This window comes from Taeniopygia guttata, chromosome 9, assembly GCF_048771995.1.
Source record: "Taeniopygia guttata chromosome 9, bTaeGut7.mat, whole genome shotgun sequence".
Taxonomy (NCBI): Eukaryota; Metazoa; Chordata; class Aves; order Passeriformes; family Estrildidae; genus Taeniopygia; species Taeniopygia guttata.
The window spans coordinates 2088184-2109265 of NC_133034.1; the positions used below are offsets into that span (position 1 = coordinate 2088184).

The following is a 21082-nucleotide window of genomic DNA, read 5'->3' on the forward strand; positions in this document are numbered from 1 at the left end:
ATAGATGGGATGGCAGCTCCAGATGAGATGGCAGCTCTATGTGGGATAGGTGGGATGAAAGTTCCATGTGGGATGGCAGCTCCAGGTGAGATGGCAGCTCCCAGGTGAGATGGCAGCTCTGTGTGGGATAGGTGGGATGAAAGTTCCATGTGGGATGGCAGCTCCCAGGTGGGATGACAGCTCCAGGTGGGATGGCAGCTCTATGTGGGATAGGTGGGATGAAAGTTCCAGGTGGGATTGCAGCTCCAGGTGGGATGGCAGCTCTGTGTGGGATAGGTGGGATGAAAGTTCCATGTGGGATGGCAGCTCCAGGTGACAGCACTGTGCTTCCTGGGAATGGGCACCTGGGCAGGGGTCAGGTGGCGCTGCCAGAGCCTGGTGCTTGCAGGGCTGGGCAGAGCTCCCTGATCTCCCTTGGGGGAGAGGGAGGAAAAGGGGTGGGAAGGTTCCCTTACACCTGACTGGGAATTCAGTGACCAGTGAATTCCCAGCTGGCTGTGAGGGCTTTGTGGCCAGCCTGTCCCCTTTTCCTGAGCCAGGCTCCTGCTTGCAGCCCTGTGCACAGCCCTGTGCTGCCCAGGAGGGGCAGACACGGAATGCAGGGGAGAGGGAGCGAGCCCAGGGCTGCTCTGTCACTCAGCTGTCAGCTATCCTGGCATTTTCGTGATGAATTAGCCTCTCTAGATGCTTTGTGTCTTGGCTAACAAAGAAATTTTTCTTCTTTACCAAATTCCCCAGTACATGTACCCCTACAGTATGTGATTTTACCAAGATGATTTTTTAATACTTTGAAAATTAAATACAGAGCATTGAATGAAAAGAGAAACCATAAAAACGTATAATTTTATCATGTGCTTTTTCTTTGGTTTAAGATTGTGATAAAGATGTATTTTTGAGACATCCCCAGTGCCTGCTTAATAAGTTTTTCTAATTTTACATGCTGTTTTTGTGTGCTTCTCCTTCAGAGACCATGGGTTGGATTTTTGGATTGCAGGGTACTTGTGTGTGTGTGTTTTATGGTTTTATAGGCATTTATGATGTTTAGTGAGCAAGCGCTAATATTTTTTTGTGTGTGTGGTGTAGGTTACAGGCACTTATTCCTTATGAATATTGCTTTTCTGTAAAGTGTAGTGAGTACTGTAGACATCAAGCTTTCTTTGCTTTCCTTAGTGTGTTTCTGTGTATCACTAGTGCTGACTGTTAATAGGATCTTTCTTCTTTCTGAAACTGTTTTGCTGTCTGAATCTTGCTATTCTGATGGCATTGATAACTAATGGAAATCAGTCTTCCGGTCTTTATTTTTTGGACCCTGGTGTAATTTGGTGTTACAGTGTGAGATTACATTCCTTTTATTTTTGAATTGATGAGCTTTTACAAAGTGGAGGTGACAAAGTTAAGGCCACACATTCCTGTGTTCTGCAAAAAGTCCTGATTGGCTTTCCACGAAACCATCAAACTTCCTTACTCTGAACCAGCTTGGAAGTGAATTACCTAAAAGGCACCAAGGCTTCAAAAGTGTATTTTTTTTTTTTTTGAGGTGGCTGCTGATGGCAGAAAGTTGCAGAGAAAATGAATGTAACAAAAGGTTAGTTCTGATTCGATAGACATGGCTGGCATTGCAAGCAGCCTCACCTCCCACCCTGCATAGCAATGAGCAGGCAGCTTGGTGAGAAAGTTCAAACTGCAGAAGATTATCCTTTCACAAATAAATTCTTTTAACAGGCCCCTGTTGAAAAGGGTAAGATTATACCTCTGAGGAGAAGTACCTCTCTGAAGAAGTGCTTACACCACTTTCAGCTTTTGGAAACTCTTAAATCTGTTTGTGTAAAAGTAACAAACTTCTCTTCCTTTAACAAGATACACATTTTCTGTCAAGAACAGACCTATTAATTGTGAATTACTTAGGGACCTAATACTCTGTAGAGGAAAAAATATACTGAGATTTGCATAGCAAAATATTCCCCTTTTATTGCTGTGCTTTTTTAGAGCCTGAAAGTTTCTTCAGCTTCCAAGCCACAGCACATTTTTATATTTCAGCTCATTTGCTTGTTATGAGTGTGCACTTGGCATTCTTTTGACACAAAGCACTGAGTTACAGTGCCATCCCCATTCAAAATTATGGACTGGGAATATCCAAGTACAGGCTGTCCCAGTAACTTGTTCACTACTCCAGTGTAAATACAGAAGTTCTGTAAATATACTGAATATAGTCAAGATCATGCTCATAGAGTTTACTGGAAGTGGAGATGTAAAAAATTTAAATGAAAGTATTTTGATCTGTTTCAAACACATAATCTAAAGAAAGCAGTAAAAGTTAAATGTGACAGTGATGATGAAATGCCCAAAGTGCAGGTATTGAATTTGAGTACAAATTTGGAAATTGATGTAATGTTATTTACAACTATTAAAGTTAAATAAGGTCCCAGTTCTCCTCCAGGTAATGAACAAGAGTGAAGTATGGTGAACCCCAGTGGTAGGAGCCATGGTGAATATGTTTTCTGGGATATTTTGGTGATGTGACATCAACATACATATTTTTATGTGTAACTGGTCAGTTTGATGTTTGTGACTTTCCTAAATTCACTTTTGTAAAACAGATGTTATGTCCACTTACTTGAGGCGATTGAACTTTTTTGAACATGAAGATATTTTAAGAAAAAACAAGCCATTCATATTTAAAAATCAGAACTATTAATTTTAATTTTCTGCAATTTTTTATCTTTTTTGTCAAGATAAACATAAAATGTTTGTAATAAAACATGCTGATGTGATTGGTATTGTGCTCTTGCACATTTTTATGTACTGCAAATGGTCCTGCTTGGTGCTTTAATAAAATTTGACTTTGAATTTGATCAGAATCTTTTGATTCTGAGGTCAATGCCTTGACAACCTTGACATTATTTAGGTTTCATTTAGTAAATAGATTCTGATACTGACATGTGAATAAAAAGTCCATAATAAACTATGGGAAAACCTGGAAAAAAGAGAAAGAAAGAGGGATTTTCTGTGACATTTCCCCTGAGCTGTGTGATCTCCATGTGCTGCCACGTTTGGAGGGGGATCTGTGTCTGTCAGAGGTTGCTGCTCCTTGGGACTGAGCTCTGGTGCTTTGCTGTGTGAAGAGTTTGCTGGATATGGTGAAAGCAGTGCTGTCCTGCACTCCTGAAAAACTGCATCTTCTTGTGAGTTGCAGGCAGGGAACATTCTGACCACCATGTAAAAGCCTGGGTGCTGCTAAATACTCCTTAGCAAGTCCCTGTTCCTTGTAGAAACATCCCTGCAGCCTTCCAGTTGCCACTTTTTTCTGTCCTTGTGGAAGGACAGTGGAGCAGGAGCACAGGACATGATGGTTTGAGGTTTGATTAGGGGGATGGAGCGCCTCTCCTGTGAGGAAAGCTGAGGGAATTTGGATTATTGAGGCTGGAGGAGAGAAGGGATCAGGGTGGCCTCATTGTGGCCTTCCAGTGCCTGAAGGTGTTGGAATCTGTGGGTATTGGTGATTCCGAGATTGTAGAAAGTCTCTGTCTTTCTGCCCCGTTGCCAAAGAAGAAGCCATAATTGGTCTGTGCTGGTTTCAAGGTTGTTTATTCTGTTTATCTCTAACATGTTCTGCTGCCCTGCCGCAGCTCTGTCCTGCAGGGCAGCGTGTGGGGCTCTGCCCTCAGTGGGATGGTACAAACATTAAATACCACAAACTACCTGTGCTGGATTTACAATAACGTGCCAATATCTGTCACCTACGTTGGACAGTGTGTCCCCAGCCTGAACCAACAGAAAAATGCCAACACCACAGTGAAACATGGAGGGCATGAAGAAGGAGGAAAAGGACAGGACACACCCAATTCCTCCATCTTGTTCCCTCTGAACCCCTAATCTAGAAACCTAAAATTTTACTTTTGCACCCGTGTCACACTTAATTATTACTCTTATCAGACACTCAAAGCTTGTAATTGATCCTGTAAGATTGAAAACTCTTTTCCATGGACAGAGATCACAGACAGTGTCTCTGGGGGCTCTGTCCAGGGGGGCTCCTGACCCCTGCCAGGGTCCCAGACCTGCCAGGGCAGCCAGAGGGATGCCCTGGATTCCCACATGAAGGGAGCCTGCAGGAAAGGTGCAGAGGGACTTTTTACAAGAGCCTGGAGGGACAGGACAAGGAGAAGTGGCTTCAAACTGGCAGAGAGTAAGTTTAGATTAGGTGTTAGGAAAAGTTTCTTCCCTGTGAGGGTGGTGAGGCCCTGGCAGAGGGTGCCCAGGGAAGCTGTGGTTGCCCATCCCTGGAAGTGTCCCAGGCCAGGCTGAACAGGGCTTGGAGCAGCCTGGGGTAGTGCAAGGTGTCCCTGCCCATGGCAGGGGGTGGGACAAGATGATCTTGATGATCTCTAAGGTCCCTTCCAACCCAAAGCATTCCTGATTTTGTGACCCTTGCAGAGCTGGGCCTTGTGGCAGGCAGAGGCCAGCAGGTCCTTCAACGAGTCAGGGTGTCAGGGAAGGCTGAGGAGCGAAATTCATGCTTGATGGGTGGAAAAGAGAAATCTGAGACTCTGGGGTTGTATCAATCCCAGCTCCTGTAGCCAGATCAGGTGCAGACCCTTGGGACTGTAGGGGGCAGGCAGCTGTTGGAGCTGCAGGATTCACTCCTGAGGATTATACACAAATAAAGCTTCATTTCTGCTCTTGTCCTCTGTGTCCATGGCTGTCATGGACAACTTTATGTGTAACTTGGTTACCCAAAACCCTTGAGAATTACTCCTGCAAAAAACAATTAAAGTTTATCTTTGTGCTGAGAGGCATTTTCAGGAGTGTACCAATTGGACCGTATTGAGTTTTGATTTTTTCCCCAGAATGCATAGAAATATTTTCATACTGTCTCTATTTGATGGCATTTCAGATTTATGAAATATTTAGATTCTAAAAATTATCTTCTGGTCTTTAGGTATAGTTAATACTGCCTCATTTTGGCAGTGGTTATGGGCCTTCAGATTTTAGACTAAAGAAAACACCTGGCTTTTCATTCTTAAGTGTTTTTTGAGACATACATATGCTACAAGGAGATTAAAACAAAGTGAGAAACATTTTTACAGGAATGGCCTTTTTTAGGATGTCGGTTATTTTTATGATACACAGGTTTTAAAGGATATGGGATAGAAAACTGCTTTTTGACTACTGTGAAATTAATTTTTCAAATTTTTGTTGTCATCCTACCAAGTGCAGAGGAAACAATACATACACATGGTTTATAGTTTTGCCAACAAAACCATGGCAAGTCTGAAAGTTATTCAATTCACAGTGCTGCAGAACACTGTGTTTTGTATGTCTCGTGAATTTCCATGGAATCTTGTAGATCTGGGAATAGAGGGGTCAGATTTCCAAATAAATGGTATTTCAAAGTTTATTTGATTAGAGCATTTCCACTGTGACATGGATATCTTTTGTTGGGTAATTCAGTCACAAGTGGAAATGAGTTCTATACATCTTGTTAATTTTTCCCTTTGGCTTGCTGTGCTGGAACAAGTCTTTTTCATATGTTTATGAATAGAAGTGATTTCTTCTCCTGCATTGTTCCCGTTTCTCAAGCAGAAAAAACACCTATTTTTTTTAATGGAACAAATTTTTTTTTCATACAGGAAAATTCCACTTAGGATTCCATATTGTTTTGCTCTTCAGATTAACTCTTAGAAAAATTAATTAGCTGTCTGTCTTTTTTCCATATGATAATTTGACTTTGAGGGTTGCCATCAGAGCAGTAGGGGGAACTTCCTGAACCTTAACAATGCCTGTATTTCTCTTAGGCCCTGTTGTGCATAGAATTGCAGCTACTAGAGTGAATAAATTTATTTGGTGGTGTAATCCTTCACCAATGGAAATAGCAGTGGTTCTCAGTCGTCAGGCAAACATTTTTAAAATTAGATTGGCTTAACTGGATGCCAGCAGTTGCTACTGTACTATGCTTCATACTGGAGTTGAATATACAGAATGTCAGTGAAGTTTGAAAATCTAAAAGAAAATAGCCAAAAGCAGCACGTGTTCAGATGAGGAATTTGGTCCTGCATGTTTTCCAGCAGCTGTTTTTATTTTAGGTTTAATTTAAAATACATTCAGCTTAATTTCACGTTCAGAATCATCAAAGCCTACCAAAAATCCTCAGATTTTGTTTCACAGAGATCATTATCAAGTTCTGAGCAATTGTATGTTTATTACTTTCATATTTTGCATTTCTGGGGTTTCATGTACTACCCAAGGGCATGGTGTAGCTCAAAGAATAACAGGAATCAGCATGCTTTTCATTTATCCTTTTTCATTATTGGAGGCATTCTATATTAAGACCTGTTTTAGTAACAAGACAGTTTTACTTTTTAACCTCCCATGTGTTTTATTAGGTTGCTGAGATTTTAATTTTTTATTTTTTAATGGTTAGGAAAAGAAAATGAGTTTGGTCTTGATTCCTATTCATGCTATTGCAGACAGACAACTTTATATAAAGGTAGCTAAAAATGTCTGCTACAAGCACTGCCATCCCATCCCAAATTACATTTCTTATATTAAGTAATCTCAACCCAGGACATCTGAGTTTTGGGCTCCAGGAGACACTGAAACATCTGGAATTCAGGAGAGAGTTTTTTCTCTCTCATTGTTCAGTTTTCTCTGTCTCATGACAGTGACAGGTTTTGTCATGTCTGGTTTTACCAACCAGAAAAAAAGTGGGACTAACAATTTTTAACAGTTTTTGCTTAGGAAAACATATCTCAGCCTGCTGTTTGCTGGTGTTTGTTAAACTGTGGCTGAAGGGTTTGAGTCAGCTGCTTGCTGTAGACAAGTTATTCCATTTATCCTGGATGCATACTGAATAGTGAAAGTGGTCGTATTTACAGGACTCTGAAGATGCTTTCAGCAGATTTTAATAACCAGTTCCAATTAGCACAAAACCAGGCCAAAGTGAGCCCCAAATGTACAAGACTGTACAAGTAAGTGTCTTGCCTATATCTAATCACGTTACCTTGCAAAAGTCTAAAATTGAAAATCAAATGGTAACCGCTGTAGGTTATGTGGTAATTAACTGACCCCAGGTTTAATTTTTTTCTCTGCAACCAAATTATGACTTTTATTCTCACTGGTCTGCCATGCTCTTGCTTCAAGAACTTGCTCCTAAACAAGACCTTCAGTTCTATCGCAGTAGATGCTGAAAATTTAGCATTTGACTGATTTATTGGCTACATTTGGGAGAATATACCCCAGGATCTGCAAGATCAAAACCTTGATGGATAATTTTAAGAGATTTTTATAGTCATCCTACTTAAATGAGGAGGCCAGAGGATGAAAGCTGAGTGAGCTGTGGGCACCAGGCTGTGAGGACGGAATAATTGCTCTGCTGGTTTGCAATAATCATCTGCAAATGAGATTGAGTTGGAGATGCCACTGAGGGTGCTGTAGAGAAGGCAGTGGTGGGCTCTCCAAAGCTGTCAGTTCACAGGAAAGTTCCTTGAGAAGCTGGAATTGCTGTGGGAGCAGCGTGCTGAGGGGCAGGGCAGGGCTGTGTGCCCTGCAGCTCTGTCTGTGCAGCTCACTGCTGGCAGAGGGATACCCTTCAAACGAAGCCACCTAAACACTAAATTCCTTTTTCCTCTTTTGTTTTACACTGCTGTGGGACAGCTTTCTGAGGGCAGTGCCTCTTGGCGCATGTATTAAAAGGACCAGTGGCTTAATTTAGATCAGTTTGAACCAGTAGTGCTCAAGAGGGTAGGGAAAAACAGAAATTAAACTCTTTTTTGCTGCACTGAAGTAAGTAAAGAAATAGAGATTATTAATGAAAAATCTGGCGCATGTTTTGAAAAGCAGATGAGCACAGACCACATAGCTGAAACCAACTGCTTCCAGTTCCTGTTTTGGGCAAGTGAAACAGTGAATGAAACAAGTTTGCATATTCAGGGCAGTTTAATTACAGCCTGAAACAATAACTTGGGTTGCAGTGGTGGCTGCCAACTGCTGTTGCTATGCTGGGCTGCTGGGTGGTCCTGGACGTGAGCTGGGAGATCATGCCTGGCTTGTCTGCACATCCAGGTCTGCAGGGCAGCCCGGGACCCAGGGGGATGCTTGTGAGACCAGCTCTTGGGATTTGTAGCCCAAATGCACAAGTTAGAGATGGACAAGTATCCAAACATGCAGGCAGCTTGGCAAAGCTGTGCAACTCAGAGTGTTTTAATTGTCAAAGAAGGAAATTGGTTGTCAGGAGTTGGTCAGTTCCAGGCCTGCCTACGTGGTTTCTTCTCACTGCTTTAGCATCCTTATCTGAGAAATGGGGATAAAAATACTGCCTGCCTTGAGGTGAGGGCTGCAAAGTGAGAAGGGTACAGTGTTGATAAATGCCATTAAAGACTGGAAGTGAACAGAATACTTCCCAGAAGTGTAGTGGTCTCATGGAGCATGTCATTGTGCTGGGAATGCTGCACTGTGGTGTTTGCTAGGCGGATAAGTCTTGGCAGGGAACTTTGTGCTTTTATATAGTGTTTTGTTTAATTTATTTTTATTATTGTTCATGAGCTGTCTGATTTTCCCCTCTGCAGTTCAGATTTCTTTTTGTTCCCTTTGGAAGTGCTTAGAACGGGTGTTGAACAACAGCAATTTGACTGCACCGAATTCCCGTTGGTCTGGGGAGTTCTCTTGCCTCCAGATTTTTATCTGGTATTTCATCCTGATGCAGTGGCTTAAACACCAGTGTGCTGTAGGGAGGGGCAGCCCTGTGTGCCTTCCAGAGATAGGAAACAGCACTGAATCTTAATCTTCCATTGTTGATTTCAACAGGGGTGAGGTGACTCTTTAGTAAATAATGTAGAGGTTTGTGGATAGTTACGTAACTTTTGTTGCCTTCTTTTTTGGGTGCTTGCTTAGTTTGAGTCCCTTCCTGAGATTTCTTGTGCTGCAATTAAGGATCCACATGTCCAGCAGGAGTATTCTATTCCCTGCTCTTAAATGTCTTTTGGAATGTCCAACCCCCATGCTCAAGGGGGGTCAGGCAGTGCTCAGGACTGGGCACAGTGTTCTGAGGTGGCTGCAGTGCTGGAGAGAAGGGAAGATCATCACTGGAAATACTCTAGGCTACCATTAGCCTTCTCCTGTAGGGCTGGCTCACTTAAAGTTTTCTGATGCCCAATCCAGTGCCCTTTTGGGATATCTTTGCCTTGCAAATTCAGGTTCTGTGCTGAGAATCCAGATTTTCTGACAGTTTTCTGCGTGCATCCAGTGGGCTGTGAAGCTCCACACATGTTCACCGTGCTGCTTTTGATGTGATCTGATGCCTGATGTGCTGCTTTACTGCATGGCTGATAAAGCATGATTGATTCTTGACAATGTTGCTGGCAGTAATTCTACCTGTAGGCAGAGCTGGTAACTCTTTTCCAGTCAGTCACTGGCAAAAGGTTTTTATGAAATGAATGCAATTACAGTTATTGGAGTGACTGTAACTCACTGTTGACTCCACTCTATGTCCCTTCTTGAATTTGTCTCTCTTTAAGAAAGACAAAACATTGTAAAAGGAGACTTATTTTGGATTATGTTTTTAAAAGTAAAAATGTGAAGTTTTCCCTACCTTCCAGCTCAAAAACATTCTGTCCAACTTCCTTCATGTTCTTTGAGATTGTGTAGAAAGTCTAAGGAATCTCAAGCTGAAAGAAAGGCTATTTTTTGTTTGCTCTTGTTGCAGAACTTCATCAGAAATGGGTCAGAAAGGTACATGAATGCATCTCACAAATTTCAATACAGCATCAGTGAGGAAATTATTCCTAGGCTTGTGAATAATGACAAAACTCCTTGGCTATCTATAAAAATACATAAAATGGATTAAAGTAAATATTTCTGTTGATTTTGTTTTAAGAAAGCATGGATCACAAATAAAGTTTAGAAATAAAAAAGGCCTGACAACCATAAATGAGGAGTTGTGATCTTGGATGCTGCTGTAAGCATATTTATTCCTTGTTTTCAGGCTGGTCCTGTGCTCCAGCACAGATCTGGCACAGTGGGACCATTCCTGCACCTGAGCACAGCCAGCATGAATCCTGCAGAGCAGGCAGATGCAGAGTTTTCATAGGGCTTGTCTTGGTTTGAAAAGCCAGGTGTCTGCTAAGGAAGGCAGGAGCCTTCCTTGAAATGGAAAATGTAAATCCCATCCCTCCAAATTGTTATAATTTGGAAATTAAGGGCTCTCAGGCAAAGATGTGGGAATAGGAATAACAGTTCTTTATTAGGAAAATAAAAAATAGAAATGCAATAGTACAAAAAAAGAAAATTCCACTGCCAGAGTCAGAACATGCCCTGATGCTGTGTGTCAGGGAGGTGGCAGCAGTCCCATCTCAGGGTGGCTCAGCCCTCCTGCAGTGCCAGCTGTGCTTCTGCTGGAGCAGGATCCTGCACAAGGGGGGAGTTTTCCTCTGGAGCTCCAGGGCTGGGGGAGATGGGCCTGGGCTCCTCTGGGAATGCAGTGGGGAAGAAAGCTGCTCCTCTGGGAATGCAGTGGGAAGAAAGCTGCTCCCCTGGGAATGCAGTGGGGAAGAAAGCTGCTCCTCTGGGAATGCAGTGGGAAGAAAGCTGCTCCTCTGGGAATGCAGTGGGGAAGAAAGCTGCTCCTCTGGGGATGCAGTGGGAAGAAAGCTGCTCCTCTGGGAATGCAGTGGGGAAGAAAGCTGCTCCCCTGGGAATGCAGTGGGAAGAAAGCTGCTCCTCTGGGAATGCAGTGGGAAGAAAGCTGCTCCTCTGGGGATGCAGTGGGGAAGAAAGCTGCTCCTCTGGGGATGCAGTGGGCAAAGGCTGCTGTGCTGTTCCCAGGTCAGATTGTATCCAGGTAGGAATGTTTGGCTCCTCCCCTGGGCAGAGCATCTCCCCATGGGATGATGGAATTTTCTCAGCGATGCAGGGACACTCAGTGGCCATGAACAGGAGATAATTAATAATTAATGGTCCATGAACAGCAGAGATCTCCTGGAGGGAGGATTGGCTGTGGGAGAGATAAAGAAAAAACTGCCCAAAGAACAGCAGAGAGCTGCCCCACCTCTGACAGATGGGAAATGGAATACAAACCGTCAGCTAAATCTTTCAACTATGTTTCCTTTATTTAACAAGTGCTTTTAAGTTGAAAACAAAATGCCCTTACTCCAAGTTTTTGTCTTGCTGCAATGATCTCTGTTCTGATATTCAAAGGGGCAGTCTTAAAGGTCTGATCTGAGCTTTGGGCTTAAACTTGCAGATTTGATATCTTCACAGGTTTCAGTTGCAGAAATGCTCAGCCAGTGAAGTGACGTGACTGTCATGTCATGTCCCAGTAATAGATCCCATTTAATAGTCCCAATAGATCCCGTTTTAATTAATCACTGTAGTGAATGCTCAAAGCATCCATCCTTTCCTCAAGTGTACAAGGGGAATCTGTGACTTCTGTTTAGATATCAGAAGTCTGGTGGTGCGGGTGGGTCCCAGCTTTGATAATTCAGACCCCCGGGGGAGGCTGCAAGTTTTCCGTTGTGCAGGGTCCCAGTCCTCTTTGCTGGTGAGACTTCCTGAGGTCCTAAGGCAAAGGAGCACAAAAGTGGCTGTTTTGGTGCCCACTACAAGCCAAACATCTCTACTGCATTAGGAGTGATTTCCTTGGGAGACAGGAGGGAAGTCTGAGAATTTGCTGATAAATGTGATGTAATTGTCTCAGTGTGAAAACTGTCTTTTAAATATTTTTATAAAAGGGTGGCTTCTGCTGCCCTGATAATTTTGCTGCATACTATTGCTACAGGTCTTGGATAGTTACTGAATTCTTCAGAGTCATCCAAAGTCTCTTATTTCTGTTCAAAAAAAAAGGCGTGAGAGAATATGTGTATTTTGACAGCAACTGTCAGCAAATCGGAGTGTAAATTATAATTGAAATTATGTATCTCATGAAAAAAGAACTGTATGTGTTTATCAGTCTTCTCTAATTATTATATTAGTTAAATGCAAAATGGAAAGCTATTCTTTCTCTGTAGATGTTGACATTATTATTAGCATATTGATTTAATGATTGCATAAACTTACAGTATTATTTTGTCTAACAGGACAGTGTGAAAGTGTATAATGACCTTCTGACTTCCTGCATATTTTTGTTAGGCAACTTCTATGATGTTGTTTGGAGAAAGCTCAGGCATTTTGCTTTCCCGTGAAGCACTTACAGTAATGATGAACAGAAAACAATAATCATAGAAGGATTTAAAATTTCTGCTGGAAATTGATGCTTTTTTCTGCTCTTGATTGCTATTTTGGCAAATGTTTTCAGAGTTGATTTATAAGTGCTGTTATTAATACATAGGATAGGCATGACTTCATGTATCCTAAAAGCTGGTTTACATTTGCACCACCAGCCATTCTCATTCCTCTTTCATGCATGTGTATATGTGTAATAACAAATATTTGTTGTATGTATAACAGATGTAATTATCCCCTGAACATACTCAGATGTCAGTTTAAAATAGCAGAAGCAGTTTATCTGAAGGGATTTGGAGTAAACTCTTTCACTTAGAGAATGTTTCCCCCATTTATTTTCCTGAAAGTTGGTTCTTAGGACATCTCTACCTGCAGATAAAGGGGAGATTTTGACCAGAAGCTGTCAGACCTGTGAGCCTGATAGCTATTTTAGCTCTGTGTTGCTGTTTCTTGCCTTCTTTTGGATATTCTGTATAATGCCAGCCACATGAAAACTGCTAAGAAGCAATTCTGCTTGCCTTATATAAAGCCTGGAGACAAAACACTTCCCTGAGAGCTGTCTGTTGTACCAAAAAAACCTGTTAGGATGTTTGTTTTGTATGTCTGGGCTTGTGCCTGAATACCTGAGTGGTGATGGCCACCTACCAAAGTGTGTTAACCTGAAAATGAACCTGAATTGCAAGTTCAAAGAACTATGTGACTGAGTTATCCACAGATCAAATCTGGCTCGAGTTCTTCATAATTCAATGCAAATTGTTATTTGTTCATAGATGAAAAATGAGTGTCAGTCAACTCAGCCAGTTATTTAAAATCATCATTGCTGCAATTCTGGTGTAATTACAATTGCAATAAGTATGTCTAGAGGAACATGAGACTGCAGGTGGCTCAGACTAGGTTCTATCCTATCCACTTGTCTTTGGCAGTGCCAAAAGAAGATGCCAGCAGAGGGAGAAACACTCCCTCTTTCAATAACCTGCCCTGCATGTTGATCCCTGCTGTCACTGGGCCATCCTTGAGTTCTGCTGAACAAAGGGGACTGGCTGGGCTGGGCTGGGGATCACCCCAGCATTTAGTGAAAAGGGGGCTGGAAAGGGATCTTGTCTTGGGGAGCTCTTGGGCATCATCAACAGGTCAGGTATGCCTCAGCATGGCTGAATTTAATTTGAGAAAACCATGGCTTATCTATAGGGACTAGAAGGATGACACACTCATTTTTGACAAAAGATGTGTACGAAGGTACCTGAGCCTAAGGACAGATGTGAAGTTTTGGAATTGCCTGAACCATGGGTATGATCCCTCCTGCCTGTCAGCCCTGCCCTGTGGCTCTTGCTGACTGGGCCAGCTCACACTGAGCCTGAGTAGCCCAGTGTCTTGGTTTGGAAAGCCAGGTGTCTGCTAAGGAAGGCAGGAGCCTCCCCTGAAGTGGAAAATACAAACCCATTCCCTCTGAATTATTATAAATTTGAAATTAGGAGGCTCTCAGGTAAAGATATGGGAATAGGAATAACAGTTCTTTATTAGGAAAATTAAAAATACAAATGCAATAGTTCAAAAAAAGAACAACCAGTCACAGAGTCAGAGCAGGCCCTGTCCCCCTGTGTGTCAGGGAGGTGGCAGCAGTCCCATCCCAGGGTGGCTCAGCCCTCCTGCAGTGCCAGCTGTGCTTCTGCTGGAGCAGGATCCTGCACAAGGGGGGAGTTTTCCTCTGGAGCTCCAGGGCTGGGGGAGATGGGCCTGGGCTCCTCTGGGAATGCAGTGGGAAGAAAGCTGCTCCTCTGGGAATGCAGTGGGGAAGAAAGCTGCTCCTCTGGGAATGCAGTGGGGAGAAAGCTGCTCCTCTGGGAATGCAGTGGGAAGAAAGCTGCTCCTCTGGGAATGCAGGGGGCAAAGGCTGCTGTGCTGTTCCCAGGTCAGATTGGATCCAGGTAGGAATGTTTGGCTCCTCCCCTGGGCAGAGCATCTCCCCATGGATGATGGAATTTTCTCAGCCATGCAGGGACACTCAGTGGCCATGAACAGGAGATAATTAATAATTAATGGCCCATGAACAGCAGAGATCTCCTGGAGGGAGGATTGGCTGTGGGGAGATAAAGAAAAAACTGCCCAAAGAACAGCATATAATGCTCCAGCTCTGACAAATGGCAATAAAATACACACCCCAGCTGCATCTTCCAACCCAGGACTCCCAGCTGGCTGCTCCCTGTCCCTTTGGGCTGCTGTGGCTCACAGGGGCCAGGGAATATCCCCAGGGGAGGTTCTGGTCCAGCCCTGCTGCTGGGCAGAGCCAGCTGGTGCCACTGGGAGCCAGCTGTGCCAGGGAGCATCATCAGGGATTGCTGCCCAGGTCTGCACCTGAAAGGATTTCCTTGTTTTCTATGTGTTTGTACAGTTTCTCTCTGCTACTTTTTGTACTTGAGTATGGAACTTTTGAAAAACAAACAGGAGAGGGTTTTTCTTTGTTACCTTTTAAGCTTGCAGTGATAAAAGAAATCCCAGGAATATTTGGATAATTGCTTTCCCTTAAGAATGGGTATAAATAGTAAACACAGTAACAGGAATTATAATTTTGATATACTGTAATTAAGTTGAAAAGTGATTAAAAGGAAATTTGAATAAAATCTTTTAATTGATTTTGTTACATTGTTTTTAAAGTCACCTAATTTTTTTGAGAGCTCTTAAAGTGACTCACTTGGATTGGTTCCCAATGGAATTTTCCTTTTATGCTAGATCATTGTAATTAATTATAAAATTGAGCTTAACCTTTGCAGGTTGTCAATATCTAAAGACAAATGTCACAAGTAACAAAGGCCAGGGAAGATTAGTTCTGAATCTAGGGGGGATTGTGCGGGAGAAGGGGAGATATCATTTGACCTCTCAGGTGCTGCTGGTATTTTGTTTCAGCTTTTAAATAATAACCACTTCTCTTTTCAGCTGGGTTAATATATATACAGTTAGACCAAAAATATTTTGATAAAATCCTTATAAAATAGACAAAGTTACTCACTTGTGTGTACTTAAAAGATTCTAGCTCTTGAGATGCACTGTAGATAGTTTGATACACTGACAAAAAAGTGAAATTTTAAAAGCCACTGGGAGCAGAAAATAACAGAGCTGAAGGTTATGGTAAGAGTTTGTTAGATACAAACTGGGTAGAATTCTTGAAATGCCTGGTGGGCATGTAAAGCATTTATTTTACATTTTAATAGTAATTTTTGCCTGTTCTCCCTGTGAACAAAGGCTGTGTGTGTGCATTCAGATGCAGCTTTGTGGCATGCCCAGGACAGGTTATCTCAGCACTCTTTGTTAATGGTATTACAGAACAGTGCTCCAATTTCCATCATTTGTACTTTTATCTGGTGTAGAATTTGATAACTTGAAAAACTGCTGCAGAATTTGTCCACTCCCTGTGCTCAGTGTTGGTACCTGAATCTCTTCTGCCACTGACAGAACACACAGAGCCTTATTTTTTATGGATTTAAGTTCTGTGGCTGAATTCTCTGATGTCTAGGTGTGAAGGCTGACACAAGGTTTTTCTGCCCCTGAGGAATTCATAATGCTGATCTCCTTGGAGCAATCTCTACTGTCGAAGGGTCAACTTCTCTAACTGCCAGATTTCAGAAGATTTGTAGGAAATTAGTTGTAATTGAACTATTCAGTAGATACAAGATAAGGGAGAAGAGAATGCTTCCCCTCCTGAGTGAAAGCCAACATATTCCTGTAGGAAAATGAGCTAATAATCTCTTAGTTTGCTTATGTATTGCTGAACTCTGCTACCAGCAAAATGCTCCTAATAGGAAACATGTTCCATAAGGGAGAGAATATTAAATAAGGTAAAATCAGAAGTTATTTGCTCTCTTGTCTGATTTTGTTCAGTAAGATAGAGGCAGTGGCAATGAGCTATGAGCCCTGACTTGCATTTTATCATGTGGGCTCCCACTCAGCTTCTGAGCACTGGAAATGAATATTTTACAATTACAACAATGCTCTGGTCGCAGGTGACAGCCACCCCAAGGAGAAGATTCTGTGTTTCCAGAGAAAACTCTGGTTGATGCTTGGGCAGTATAAAATCACAAATGATACTGGTTGGTTTCCTTTAGTGTGAGTGATGGAGTGATGCAGGGACATCTGTGACCCTGAGGAAGTCAGAGCTCCTGGTGAACACGCAGGTCTGAAAACAGACCCCATAATTCAGTGTTTCTCCCTTCCTCACTTCACTCCAAACTTGGCAGCTGGAACCTGAATGGGAGCAAGCTCCAGTTCTGCTTTGAGGGGTGTTTGTGGCACTTATGGGGCACAGCAGGGCTGGGGATGGCATTTGGCACAGGGGTTCTACAGAGCTGGAGACAATCCAGGGACAGAAACCTGCAGGCAAACGTGTCAGTGCTTTAATAATAACCACTCAAAGCCCCTCACTGGGAAAATCTTGTACTTTAAAACTAATCTTCCCATTACAGAATCAAAGAAAATTACTGTTCTGGACTAGTGAAAAGGTCTCCTGCTTTAGAGAGATAAGATACTCTTGGTATCCAGAAGGGCATGACATTTTTTCCCATGTTTGATTATATCAAATGTATTAAATATGACCTCAATGTTTAAGGTTACTCAAGCTGTAAGAGTTCAAGAAGATTCTGGATGAGAATTTTCCCATTTATTTTGTTAAGCCTCTGTAATAATTGTAAATAGTCATTCTTTTAAATAACAAATAGTAAGAGGTCAAAAAATGTGTATATATGTGATTCTGCTTTTCATTATCAAGAAAAATTCACAGCAGAAAAAATGTAGCTATTGCTAGAAAAACAGCTATTTAAGAAGAATCATTGCTATGTAAGAAAAAAGCTTTAATATGTTAGGACTGAAACATGATTGAGGATTCAGAAGGTAACAAGGTAGGGGGAATACCAGTTTTCACCTGTAGATGTTCACTGTTAGAAGATAAGCTTTAATATCATGGCAAAGAGAAGAAAAATGACAAGAGGGTCCTGCCATTAACAAAGGATGATTTTTTGTCAGTTTGTAATTTAAGATTGGCAGACTTATTTTAAATTTAAAAACCCAAGAAATGGGCTCAGCCATTCTTTATGTTGATTCCTGATTATTCCTAGTCCTACACCTTGAAATTAGGATAAGAAAAATTAACTAATGTAAAATTAAATATAAATAAATTTAATTTTAAAATTAATTCTAAATTAATTAATTTGGCATTTCAGTCCCCATTTCCAGGTGCACTGATTTTCCTCTGGGTGGGGGTTGATTCAGGAGCTCTGGGTTAAACTGGTACTGGAGTTCTGTGGTGCCCTTAGGATGGGAGGGAAACTCTGTGACCCTCACTGTTAACACACAGGAAACTTGTTGCAGAGATTGCAGATGTTAAAAAAAATTTTTGGGTTTTTAATGGCGTGCTTCATGCTTTTCAATTTGCACAGCAATATCTTATTTTTTATAGTTTCTCATACACCAGTGTTCTCATTTGTGCCATCAGCTTTGTCTCTGCTCAAATTAGCTGGTAAAATTCAGGCTTTTCTGTTGTTTTAGTTTGCAGAAAAATACTTATGTTGGAGAGATGTGAAAATTAGTCCATATTAAAAAAAAAAAAAAAAAAGTTAAAAGTCAGATTTCTGTTTAGCTCCTTCAGAATCTGAAACAAATGTGCCAAACAGGGATAACCCCCCAACAGGGGCTGCTGGGACTGCCTGGCCTGGGACCAGCTGGGGGAGCTGGCTGAGAAGAAAGGCACTGAAAGGCTTGTGTGAAAAAAGAAGTGTGATTTGCCCTTTTATGTAACAACTTTATTCTTAAAGTAGAACTGGTTAAATTTTTCCACTGAGAAAATACTGTCTTTCAAATACGTGTGGTTTTGTTTGATATGCAAGAAACTGTTACTACTGCTTAGAAAGAAAGTCCTGAAGCGTAGTTTTGGCATAGGAAATACTGAAACCTGGGCAATCTAAAGAGTCATTTCTATAGTGCCAAAAATTCAAATCAAAACAAAGTTGACGTTTTCAGTTGGATGCTTAAACTGTTGATTCACAACAGAAATGATGACTTCAATATCTTTGAATCTTCTTTCAGGAAAAACAAAAAAACTTGGGAGTTCTTCATTGGTCATGTATATGAGACCCACATTGCTTTTGCAAACCACTCTGATTTTAGTTAGTAAAACAGTCTCAAATGCATAGTGACAAGATTTGAGGTGTATGTAATTTGAAGACATGAACTTTAGTGACATGGTGAAATCTGAGATGGATTTTGCAGAGCCCTTTGCTGGGAGTTGGGTCTGTGTGCTGGAGGGGAGCTGGGCAGCCTGGGGTGCAGGAAGAAAGCATCCTGTGCAGGAATGTGCTCCAGCTGTGTCATACCCTCTGTCCAGCTCTAAAGGGTTCAAAAGGCTTTTTTGTTTCATATTTTCATTTGCACAGAGTGTTTTCTTCTCCTTTTCATAAGCTTAGAAGGGACTGAAATGGACTATTTGATTTCCCAAAGCTGTAGTTTAAAACAGGACCGTGCTAGTCCCTGCTGAGACCAGCCCAGTGTACACAGTGTGTGGTGTTGAGTGAGGCAGCTGGCTCCCACCCTGCTGCTGGAGATGTGTCAGGATTAATCCAGTACATTCCCATTCCATTGCTGCAGTTTTAGGTTCTTCACAGCACATTACACTGGACTGGGCTGGAAGTCAAACAACTAAAGCTGACAGTAACTCTCATGCCTACAGAGCTTCCAGTTTTCCACATTGTTTGCCTGTTCTTTCAGAGGAGGATGTCTTAGCTTCACATAATTGTGGTTCTCCAGGAGGAAATGGGCTAAGGCAGAGAAAATTGTCCTGTGCTGGTGCTGCCATCTGCTTCATAGTGGTGCAAAGAGACAGAAAAGGTACCTGAAGTGGGCTGAAACACTCAGCAAACTCGTAAGGCTTCTAAGGGTGCAGGAAAGGGCACAGAGCAGTAAGAATCCATCTCACCCTGGCTGGTCACTGTGGGACCTTGAGGAAGGGATACCAAACCCAGGGCTGTGTGGGATGATGGATTCTGTGAGATTCAGGTCATTGCTGGTACCATGCCCAGAGTAGGATTCCCTCTGTGGTCTCCTCATGGTTGTTTGGGGATTTAAGTGTGGGTAAAATATCACAGGTTACTCATTTGTGGATTAGAAAGGGAAGAAACTTGTCTTCCTCTTGTCACTTAAAGCTGTTACAGCACATAAATGTGTCAGGATACACAAGCAGTGTCAGATCCACAGTGCAGAAAGGATAAACACAAGCCTGCTTTCTCCTGGACTGATACTAAATCCCTGGGAGGGGCTTCAGGAGGGGCAGTGAGGGCTGAGTGATGTTACATGACCTGGTTAAAGGCTGGAAGAATTGGTTGTCTGTTGATTACAGGCCCCTTCAAACTCCAGATAAACTCTGCTCTTTATACATGAGGCAGATGTTCCACCAAAATCCATGTACCTTTAGGCTCCAGGTGTGTTTCTAAATCAAAGCTTAGTTTGCCAATACTACATCAGGCACTACTTCAGCCTCTCCAAGTGTGCTGGAGTCCAGGTAGCCACTAGGAAATCCATGACTGATTACTTTCTGGTGTTTTTTGCCCTGCCTTGGAATTTGCTCCTTCTTTTGCAGGGCATTTATTCCCAGCTGCTTGAAGGAAGAATCCTTTCACAGTGTCCTGTGCAGTGAACACAGACAACAAGGAACAGGCAGACTTTCCTGAGGATGTAAATCCTATTTCTTCACTCACATCCTGTTTCACTTTCCCTCCCTTTCTTACAGGTTGATAAAGTGTGTGGACAGCCCAAACAGCACGAAGGCAACCTGTCATCAGCCAATATTGTGCCAGTGAAGGAAGTGACTGGAACCCAGACATTTGTGATGGCTCACACCAGCCTGAACAATAAAAGAAGGTAACCCTAGGCTGCAGTTGCTTTGAAACAAACCCTCAGCCTCCTAATTTGTGCTGCTGGTTCTTTGCACTGTTCCAGCCAAAGCCACAGCTCTGTCACCCCCTCTGTGTGCTCTCCAGCCACTGCCACCACTGGCAGTCACACAGGTGACTCTGTGGGTCACACTGTGGGTCTCTGCAAGAAAGGCCAGGCTTGGTATCATTGCTTAACACCAAGGTGTTCATTATTTCCAGAAACTTTCAGTGAAAATGGTGAAAGCTTTTCCTCTACAAAGTCTGAGGAAACTGATTTCCACAGCTGAGTCTAAAGTACTTTAAAATGTAACTGCCCAGGTCTGTAAGGACATGAGCTTATCCAGGGGCTGAAGTGGAAAGGAGGAAGGGGTGAAAAGGAAAGCTTCATTGCCCTGACACCAAGTCAGTCCCTGATTGCCCTGGATTGGGCAGGAATTATGAGATCCTTTGGAATCTATTGATTGGTTACATAACAAAGAGCTGAAGGAGTTTTTTAGGCTTCTTGTGTCCATCTTGGCTGCTGTTCTTCAGCAGCCCTGAGACACCTGCAGCTGAGTGCTGCCACTGGCCTGGGCAGGAGTGTCCCTGCTCCCAGATCTCCTGAGATTTTCTGTCACTTTACCTTGTGTAGCTCCTGAATTGGCTTTCTGTACATTCTAGGAGAGGATGTTTTTGCAATCCCAGTCATGATACATTAGTAGATGTCAGAGCAAACTGCCCATAAACTCGCAGTGCCTATTTCTGGCTGGCACCTTATATTTGTAGGAGCAGAGTTAATCTGGAACAAGCTCCATCAGTGGAGTTGTGCTGGGCTTACCTCTGTCCAAAAGCAGCATCTAAACTGCTCAGGCAGTCCATGTGTATCTCTGTTGGATAAGTGGATGTCTGGAGCAATGTTAAAATTGTTAAATGTTAAAATTTCTACAGCCTGGGTTCTGGCGTTTCACTTGTGAACGTGAGAT

The 21082-nt window shown here is 42.4% G+C and overlaps 1 protein-coding gene across 1 annotated transcript in view; it reads left to right on the forward strand.

Annotated features, from left to right (window-relative positions):
* Nucleotides 1-21082, forward strand: part of LOC100218614 (glypican-5) — a 348060-nt gene that overhangs the window by 97984 nt on the left and 228994 nt on the right. Inside the window, exon 4 of the mRNA XM_030279863.4 lies at nt 19976-20106. Coding sequence (XP_030135723.4) covers nt 19976-20106 — 131 coding nt within the window. The remainder of the gene's footprint in view (nt 1-19975; nt 20107-21082) is intronic.